At 43.7% G+C, this 9,848-nt stretch overlaps 1 protein-coding gene across 2 annotated transcripts; it reads left to right on the top strand.

Annotated features, from left to right (window-relative positions):
* Positions 1-5,136: 5,136 nt before the first annotated feature.
* lrrc4.2 (leucine rich repeat containing 4.2) lies at positions 5,137-9,571 on the top strand. 2 transcript variants are annotated; one of them, XR_004552238.2, is made up of 3 exons: positions 5,137-5,792; positions 5,945-8,163; positions 9,039-9,571. XR_004552238.2 is itself a non-coding variant. In XM_034084238.2 (2 exons), exon 2 carries the CDS (start codon positions 6,066-6,068, stop codon positions 8,061-8,063), a length of 1,998 nt encoding a protein of 665 aa, XP_033940129.1. In that variant the 5' UTR covers positions 5,137-5,792; positions 5,945-6,065; the 3' UTR covers positions 8,064-9,571. The 2 variants fall into 2 exon arrangements, 1 of the variants encoding a protein (XP_033940129.1); XM_034084238.2 differs by having other exon boundaries at positions 5,945-9,571.
* The last annotated feature ends 277 nt before the right edge of the window (positions 9,572-9,848 follow it).

Below are 9,848 nucleotides of genomic sequence, written 5' to 3' on the forward strand. Positions count from 1 at the left end.
GTGTCAGAAAAGGTAAATGAGAATGTACATTATATATATTATAGGCCACATACTGTAAGTGAAGGACACTCAAGCCCAAGACACTGGGGCAGGGGCGGACTGGCCATTGGGAATACCGGGAGTTTTCCCAGTGAGCTGGTGCTGTGCGTGGGCCGGAGGGCCAACATTTTTTTTAAATGTCTTATTTATTTTTTTGCCTAAATCCTACCGGCCCACATTTGTCAGTGTTCCGGCCACTCCCTGGAGGGGTGGCCCACACCCCACTGGGCTGGGCTGGGCCGTTTTGATAGGCTACCTTCTATCCATCAGATAGTTTCACTTTCACACATCAGGCCCGTAGCAGCTGTCACTGCACAGTGAACGATCAGGAGTGAGTGACTGAGACCTAGCTGGCAGTTAAATTAAAGGGTGTTTCATGTTGTTGTTGCTGTGGACCTTCTTAATCTACCTTCTTTGGAGGCTGCTTTGGGTGCGCCCCTGGAGACACTACAGTAGACCATAGATAATTAGGTCAGACACACACACACACACACACACACACACACACACACACACACACACACACACACACACACACACACACACACACACACACACACATATATTTCTAAGCATGTAGATCCTACTTCCTGCAACATTCAATTTCCCCTCTAACCCTGACGCAGCTTTGTAGGGCAGGATGTCACTCGTTCAGTATTGACCTGACCCACTGTTTCCAATGCCACGCTGCCTTTGGCCCACAGATGTTTATCACCAGACCCCCCCTGGAATTGACCCACAACCGCCAAAGATTGTAACCACACTCATAACACCTCAGCAGTACTGAGCCTTTTTGGAACTGAATTTCTTGTTATATTTGCCTCTTTTGGGCACTATTTCTATAATTGTGTGAAGGAGATATCCTTCCTCCCGGGAAGTCGACATTTAGTTACAGAGTACATTTTTTGGGGGGGTTTGATCCTCTAAAAATACACTCTGTATGAATCTAACAAAAATTGTTGTCAATCACATCACCATCATAAAGCAGAACGGCAATATACAGTATATGAACACAAGCTCATTCATTATTTATGTGGTTGTGATCTACTCTCAAGTTGGACCAATCAGAGTAGAGCTGAACGACACTGTCTGATACTCCCAAATGACACACAGAGCATGTCTCTAGGAAAAAACATAGCAACACAAATTAAGATCAGTATTGTATAGAACAGAGCTTTTCTTCAATCCAATACAACAAACCATCTCTGATAAAGACTTGAAAAATACAAAAACATCAAATTGATCCCATGAATTTTCATATTTCACATTTAATACATTTAAGATTTTTGCTCACACAATGTGTATACATTCGGAAGATGAATACAACTAAGCTCATACACTAAAACTGCAGATTTTGTACAACACGACAAAACTAAGAATAATAGGTTATAATACGTTTTTTTGCTACTAAAATTGACTCATGTGAGCAAAAGTTATTAAACAGCATGCCACATACAGTTTATTAAGAAAGCAGATGACTGTTCAATTTGCTTCTCAAGCAATAGACAATGTCAAATAAGAGAATGATGGAAATGTCATATTTTCCTTTTCCACATGAAAGAGTACAAGTTAGTTTTATGGCGCACTACATGATACATGGATAAAACATGTTTCTAACCACTGATATGCCTCGCGTGGCAACTGTTCATTCATTTATAATTTAAATTGAAAGACCCAAACATAGAAATGAGCTAAACAGCTAACCCGCCCCACTCATAATATATGACATCGGAAGACACATTTTAAAGATGTATTAATGTTGTGGAATTGACACACTGAAACACAAGATGCTTTATCATACTACGGAGTAATTCCATAAAACTCCTTATGATTTACATCACACTATATATACATTTTCCAAAGGCAATAAATCCTCACTGATCCTCTCATTCCACACATTTAAAGGGAGAACTGGACTACAGACACTTTGTCTGATAATCCTTACTATGGATTCATGTAAACAGCCAAAGGCTAGAGAAAGAAACAAAGAAGCTGAAAAAAAGAGACAGCCATAAAGACAGCGGGTGGAAACGTCATATATTCAGTGTGCTAACTGACCTTTCCATGCTCATGCCCCCTGTAATAGCATTAACACAGCAGCTACAACCATGGCCATCAATTATCTAACCAGCGCTGCATGCACCACCTTCACTAATAGTTATCAGCATGCTCCTTCTTTCTCATTCTTTCTTCCTCTTCACCACTCTTCACTCTAAGCAGCATATCTAATTGGAATAGAATCGGTACATCAGTTGTAAATGATTTTCTCATTAATTTGGAATTCTACCTTTCAAAACAGAAATGGTAAACGTTTCCACAAATTTTCCTTTGCTGTGCATACAATGGTGTTCCTTCAAAATACCATTGGAAAATGTGTCAAGTCAGTCTACATGCAGTGCAGTCTTCTTTCATTCTAATGCAGCACCCTTTATTCCCTTATTTATGTGTCTTAAATGCAAATGCTGTTTTCATTTATTCCCACTGGTGGTTTTGACCATGCCATCAATACTGACAATTCCAGTCACTCCTCATTGGTTTGTGTTGATGAACACTATTGCAAATAATTAATTTAAAATAATCATAAATATTGCAAAGCCATGCTGGCATTACACACAAGATGCTTCCCCTTTGTAGTAATCTGAAATACATTTGTGCAGACACAAATGTATTTCATGTATGATTCCAAATGCATTATTGAAACTTTCTACAATACAATAAATATACATTTTATGGATAGAGTGCATTCTCTCAATCAATTTGGTCTGCTGAAGGTTAACAGAGAAGACATATTTCTCTCGAAGCATGTCTAAGCACCTTATGCCCATGTTTCTTCAGTTTTCTGTCAAGTGAGAGATAGTTTTTTGACTGTTAACATTAATGCAGCTGGATGTAAATGAATGTTGCAAGTAAAAAGCAAAGAGACGGGGTAACATCATTTTTTCTACGTTTTAAGTATCCGGGAGATAATACTAAGGAGTATCAATTATTTAATATAATCTTTATGTCATACTCATATTAACACTAAAAAGGGATCACATGCAGTAAGTGCATTAGTCCTCTCGTCGACTTCTGTAACCGTACCTTGCATTTATTTAAATTTGCGTCAGTATTACTCCGTCTACTTTATGGTCATGGAGCATGAATTTCATCTTTAGTAGAATACAACATTCCAGTCATGTCCTATTATGTATTTTATACACTGGAATTAAAATGGAAATTGAAAGTGGCATGTTCATTATTGTCTGCATGTTTTCTTTCCATAGACCAACACCCCAATAGCAAACATATTTGGGACAATATAGAGGCGCAGGAGAGCGAGAGAATGTAGTCATTAACCAAAGGCAGTGAGGGACACTCCTTCTCCTGCATTCAAATTATGTTTAATCCAACACTATCAACACTCCTTCTCCTCACCCCTACTTCTCATCTCTTTCTTTCTTTTTCCTTTCTGAGCCATTTCACTGAAGAGGCTACAATGCAGTGTTTTCCCTCATCTGTCTCTCTCATCCTTCTTCTCTTTCCCTATTTATCTCATTCCTCTCATCCTTCTATAGGCTCCTTTCCCCTATTTCACCAAGGACGTGGATATATCTCCTGCTACCCGGCCCCATCTCTCTCACCCACTCTCTTTGAAAGTCTCTTTTCCTCTATCTCTCCGTCTTTCTCTCTCATCTTTCTAAGAGATAACTGTGTGCAAGCCCTTTCATCTTTCTCCTCCCTGAAGAGAAGACTGCCCAGCAGACACAGAGAAGCAGAGTCAGCATTTCAGTCCTCTGTGATGTCACAGACCCCCTCCCCATCACCTCAAAAACACTCACATACTCATAATAAATACTCTGACATAATTGGAAAAGCAGAAACAACAAACTATTCTGTCTGTTTGTTCCTTCCCTCCCTCACAAGGGAAACACTCACCACACGGTGCCATACAAGGGCAAGCGGCATCTCCACTTGAAAACACTGGCGCACTGCTGCACTCACGAGACAGGGAGACAGAACACAGAGCAACTCTGGAGTTGGAGTAAAAAGTCTGACCTCTTGGAATGGGAGGCTTTTAATTTGAACGATAGGTTGGGGGAGACCGACAGCAAGAGAGAGGGGAGGATCGGCACAGGTGAAGTGATCTAGAGAGGGAGAGCAAAGAGAGACGGCGAGGGACCGAACATGTGAGAAACAGACAGAGAGAGTAAGAGGGGAGAAGATAGTTACAGTGACAGGAGGGAGAAGAAGGCATACAGGAGGAGGGGAGGTTGAATGTGTTAATACACAGGAACACTGCATCAAACCAATGCACTGCTCTGAGGCTGGCTGAGCAGCTGAGAGGAGTGCGTCAGCATTACATTCACGTTCCCACTGAAGGACAAAGGGAGGGGGCAGAGCGAGCATCTTAGCTGCCTGCAACACCGACACGGAGGGGGGGAATAGAGAAAAGAGAGAGATTGGAGAATAAACAAGAAGTGGAGATGTGGATTAGAATGCTGCTCCCGCTGCTTCTGTGACGGTGGGCTGCCTGTTTGAGTGCCTCGCGTGCCTCCTCCTCTCCATCTCTCTCTCACACACTCTCTCCTTCGCGCACTCTATCATTCTTTTGCTCTTGATCTGTCAATGGTTCTCTCTCTCAATCTCTCACTTTCTCTCTCTCTCTTTACCTCTCTCTCTTTCTCTATTTTACTCTGGCTACTGCAGTAGTCCACCAGCCAGCCGCAAGTCTGACAGCCACACACATGGCTAACTGCCACAACTTACTACCTCAGCCCCGGAGAAAAAACTAACAAATAAGGAAGCTGAGGAACATTGCAGGAGACAGCCCAGACGACAAACAGCAAGTGGAGAGAAGAATCCTCAATACCTTTCTTGTTTTTGGATACAGATACGGAGCCCACTTCCACACACATCCTCCCAGCGTCATCCTCTCTTTTCCCCTCATTGCAGAAGAGGACAAGAGTGCTCTCTCTCTCTCTCTTCCGACACGCTTTTGCGAAGCTCCAACAGTGCAGCGCATCCCCTTCTCCACCCCCCACCCAGCGCCACCATCTCTCCCACCACCCCCAACCCCCCCCCCCCCCCCCCAGGAGGAATAGACGGATTACTGCTAACTGTGCACACGGCAGCCTGCAGCTGCTCTGACCAGGGCCAGCCCGACGTTGGGAGGAAGCAAAAGGAACAGAGGAGGAGAGAAGAGGGGGATGACTGTGCCGGGAGTTCTTTAGCCTTTTTCTGTCTCTCAGTCTCTGTCACAACAGGACTAATCAGCGACCGACTAGCCCTTGGCAAAGTCACAGTGAGGGAGGTCTCTCCACCAAACAGGCGACCAGCCGACAAGCCAACACATGTATCAGGAGCCGACAGAACTGGGGATTCTTTTTTTCAGTTGGTCACTTCTTCTCTCCTCCTCTGTCGTGTTTCTCTGCGATATGGATCATTGTGATTTTTCCACAGCAGAGCTGCATGTTGGAGTCTGCAGCCTGACAGGGGGGCAGTTAGTAGGGGCAGAAGGGATTCAGGCACCTGCCAAGCCTTCATGGCCTTACCTCTGCCTGTGAGTGCTTTTCATGCTGCTTTCAGTCTTTAATACCAGGAGCCATTTTGTACCCGTGGCTAATAGAGGGCCACATCACTTTTTCAGAGAAGGAAAAGAAGAAACCATGAATCTGGTGTCATTCCATTGAAGGAAATTATAAATGAACATGTTGCATGACTATTGCTTTTAACATTTGGAAAAAGGCAAAAAGGACCACTTCCAAACTAATGAGGTACGTCACTGTTACTGTTATCCAACCTTTTTCTTACATTGCTGCACTGCTTTTCCTCTGCTGCTTCTCTTGTATTAATCCCTCTCACTCTGTCTCCCGCTCTGCCCCTCTTTTCCCCCTTCTCTCTCTCACACACATCAATTTTGATGTAGCGTCTCCCTGCACTGTCGATGGAAGTTGGGAGCCTTGAGTTGCTCCAGCCAGGCTAGGGTGGTCTGTCCTCTGGTTTGTGCCGTCTCCCCCCACCATGCAGAATAATGAGCCCTCCACACCATGAGTCCTTTGGGCCAGGTTAGAGTGCAGCCTACCTGGAAAGCAGCCCTGCTCGCCGTGCTCTCTCTGCTTCCTGCTCTCAGTATGTGCCAGTCCACAGGCCCTGCGTTGGGCTCGGCTAACCCACAGAACTGTCCAGGTGTGTGCTCCTGCACTAATCAGCTCAGCAAGGTGGTGTGCACCCGCCGAGGCCTGGTTAGGGTTCCCCCGAACATCCCACCCAACACCAGGTACCTTAACCTGATGGAAAACAGCATCGAGACCATACAGGCAGACACCTTCAGGCACCTGCATCACCTGGAGGTACTGCAGTTGGGCAGAAATGCAATCAGACGGATTGAAGTTGGGGCCTTCAGTGGATTGACCAGCCTCAATACCCTGGAGCTGTTCGACAACAGACTGACAGTCATACCCAGTGGAGCTTTTGAGTACCTGTCAAAGTTGAGAGAGCTGTGGCTTAGAAACAATCCCATTGAGAGCATCCCCTCTTATGCCTTCAACCGTGTACCCTCCCTCATGAGACTGGACTTGGGAGAACTGAGAAAGTTGGAGTACATCTCTGATGGAGCATTTGAGGGCCTTCAGAACCTCAAGTATCTGAACTTGGGGATGTGCAACCTGAGGGAGTTTCCTAATCTTTTACCACTGTTGGGGTTGGAGGAGCTGGAAATATCAGAGAATTTTTTCCCTGAACTGAAGCCCGGGGCCTTCCTTGGGCTTAAACATCTACGTAAATTGTGGATTATGAACTCTGCCATCACTACTATTGAGAGAAATGCATTTGATGACATTACAGACTTGGTTGAGCTGAATTTAGCCCATAATAACCTGTCGTCCCTCCCCCACAACCTCTTCACACCTTTACAGTACCTGGTGGAGCTCCACCTGCACCACAACCCATGGCGATGTGACTGTGATGTAGTGTGGCTCTCCTGGTGGCTCAGAGAATACATTCCCACAAACTCCACCTGTTGTGGACGTTGCCACACCCCGGTCCACATGAGGGGACGATACCTGGTGGAAGTTGATCAGACCACCTTTCAGTGTTCAGCACCATTCATACTTGATGCTCCTAGAGATCTGAACATCTCGGCAGCGAGGGTGGCCGAACTGAAGTGTCGCACAGCTGCCATGAGCTCAGTCCGATGGCTTCTGCCAAATGGGACTGTATTGAGCCATGGCTCAGCTCACCCACGGATATCTGTCCTTAACGACGGAACACTGAACTTCTCCAACGTTCTCCCTTCAGACACAGGCGTGTACACCTGCATGGTGAGCAACATGGCAGGAAACTCCAATGCCTCAGCATACCTAAACGTCAGCAATGCTGAACTCAACACATCTAATCTGTCGTATTTTACCACCGTGACGGTGGAAGTTTTGGAGCCCACAGTGGAGGAGACCCCAAAACCTAAACCTACTATCCCTACCTCGCCCTCTGGCTTTCAGCCTGTCTTCATCTCTACACCTACCGTGCTGTTCCAAAACACTCCAACTCCAAGGCAGGTGTCAATCATCACTCCCAGAGTCCCTAGTGGGCCAGCCGCCAGCTTGGATGAGGTGATGAAAACAACAAAAATCATCATTGGCTGCTTTGTTGCTGTTACCTTACTGGCAGCCGCCATGTTGATAGCATTCTATAAGTTGCGTAAGCGGCATCAACAGAGGAGCACGGTGGCAGCAGCAAGGACCATAGAAATCATACAGATGGAGGAGGAAGTTCCTCCTGTTCCGCCCCCCACATCCGGATCTAGTGGCTCTGATGACACAGTGTTGGTACTGCCTACGTTAGTGGAACACAACAGCAACACCTTTAAGCCTGGGTATGTGTCCTCCTCCTCATCTGCCCGCCAAGGGGGCTACGGAGCCCACTGGACCCAGAACAACTCTCTTCATCGCTCAGTCAGACAGCATCACAGCCACATCAGCACCATTGCTGATCCCTACGTCATTAAGACTACTCACGGCAAGGAGAAGGTTCAGGAGACCCAAATCTGAGTAATGCTCCCTCTGGATTTATCTCTGACTCTGCCCCAACCTCTCCTCGCCACCTATCTGCTCATCAGTCCATGCAATAGAATGCACAAAGAACAAAACGGTAACTTTCTTTTGTACAGAAGTGCAAAACAGAGACAGTTTTTGGTTTCTTGTACATGCCTATACATAAGTATATAAATATGAAAAAAATACAAATATATATAAATGAACTACCGTCAGGCAGTGTTAAGACATGCAGATTATATTAGAAAAGAAAGTCATTTGAAACTATTTTCTAATAACTGGTGAATTCTATTTAAAAGACAAAGATACTTAATTTCTTTTGTGATTGATAATAGAGGATGGTACTCTAGGAAAAGAGGCATTTTGTTTGTTTTTTGACCATATTTAGACTGCAGAAAGAAAACTCTTCATAAAGGCACCAGTTTTAAAATACAGCCCCAAATATAAGCTCCAGTTTTACTGTGCCAAATATTATATGCAATAAAATGGTATTTCCAGACTTAGGAAACTTCAAAAGACACACAAGACAAAATCTAGATAGATAGAAATATGTGTCCAAGGATAGCAGCGTAATGGCACAGATAGAATGTGCTGTTCAGTAGCTATCAGACAAATGCTTTTGGACTGCAGTGAATTTCTGCAGCTAAGGTTTAACCCTCTGTTTGCTGAAGCTGAGCTGCATTTATTTGACAGTGCCAGTGCTTCTTAGTTGTAGCGTATCTAAACATGTTTATTTAGTGTGCACATGATTCCCCACTGGTCAAACTGGCAAAGATGAAGTGCAGGCTAATAACAGTTGTTGCAAATACTTTATTCTGTTATTGGTTGCATTTTGTGTTATTTCTTTTCCCTTAGGTTTTGACATGCTTCTTAATGGCTTGTGTAGTGTTTAGGGCTAATTTAATAATGCATTACAGCAGTTGCCTGACTTGTCTCTGCAAGGGCTCATTCCGATGCTATTTTTTTTCAAAGGAACAGACATGCGGGGCATTGATATGGGGCTTTGCTGACCGTTCTGCTTTTGGAAAAGAAAAAAAAACAGAGGATTGAAGTGAAACAAATGAATGTCTGATACTGGGGTCCATGGACTACATTGAAACATGACTTTTTTTTCTTTTAACAGTTTATTTTTAGCAACACTATTTTTATGGAGAGACAAAGGAGGCTATGATAAATAAAAAAAAAACTTTGGTTTGTATTTCTCTAATCAGAAACACATTCATCTGATGTTTTTTCTTCTCTGAATATATTTCCATGTGTGTGTAAGTTGTTTAATCGTTAAGGCTGGAGGCAGTATTGTAAATCGTATCCTACCCCAAACCCCCCATCTTACGGTCCTATGCATTTACTTAGTGTCTGCATGAATGGGTCTTTAAGTAACTGGTGTACAATGCTGCATTATACCCCACAGTGGGGCTCTATGCAGGTCAGATAGGCTGTTGGTCTTTGATGCCTCAGCTTAGTTCTTAACATTGATTTCTCAGTGACTGTGAAGGGGAAAAAATACATGTATCCCACAGTTCTACAGTTTGTGGGTTTCCTTTCCTTACACACTCACCTGCTGGTTGAATTTATAATCCTATCAAATGAAAACAAAACAAAACATATATATATATATATATATATTATTTACATGTTTTTTTTATTTAGAAAAAAAGAAATTGTGGCAGGTTCACAATTATTTGAGGCACAACACAATCATTCTTCAGCAAAGAAAGTACATCCAGAAGAAGATCTAAATATATCATCTGATGAAAGCAGACTGTATTTTTTTTAACAATT

This window comes from Pseudochaenichthys georgianus, chromosome 6 (genome assembly GCF_902827115.2).
Source record: "Pseudochaenichthys georgianus chromosome 6, fPseGeo1.2, whole genome shotgun sequence".
NCBI lineage: Eukaryota > Metazoa > Chordata > Actinopteri > Perciformes > Channichthyidae > Pseudochaenichthys > Pseudochaenichthys georgianus.

Bases quoted from the DNA above. Each gene is read 5' to 3' on its own strand.
- lrrc4.2 (XM_034084238.2), top strand. From the start codon at position 6,066: ATGAGTCCTTTGGGCCAGGTTAGAGTGCAGCCTACCTGGAAAGCAGCC.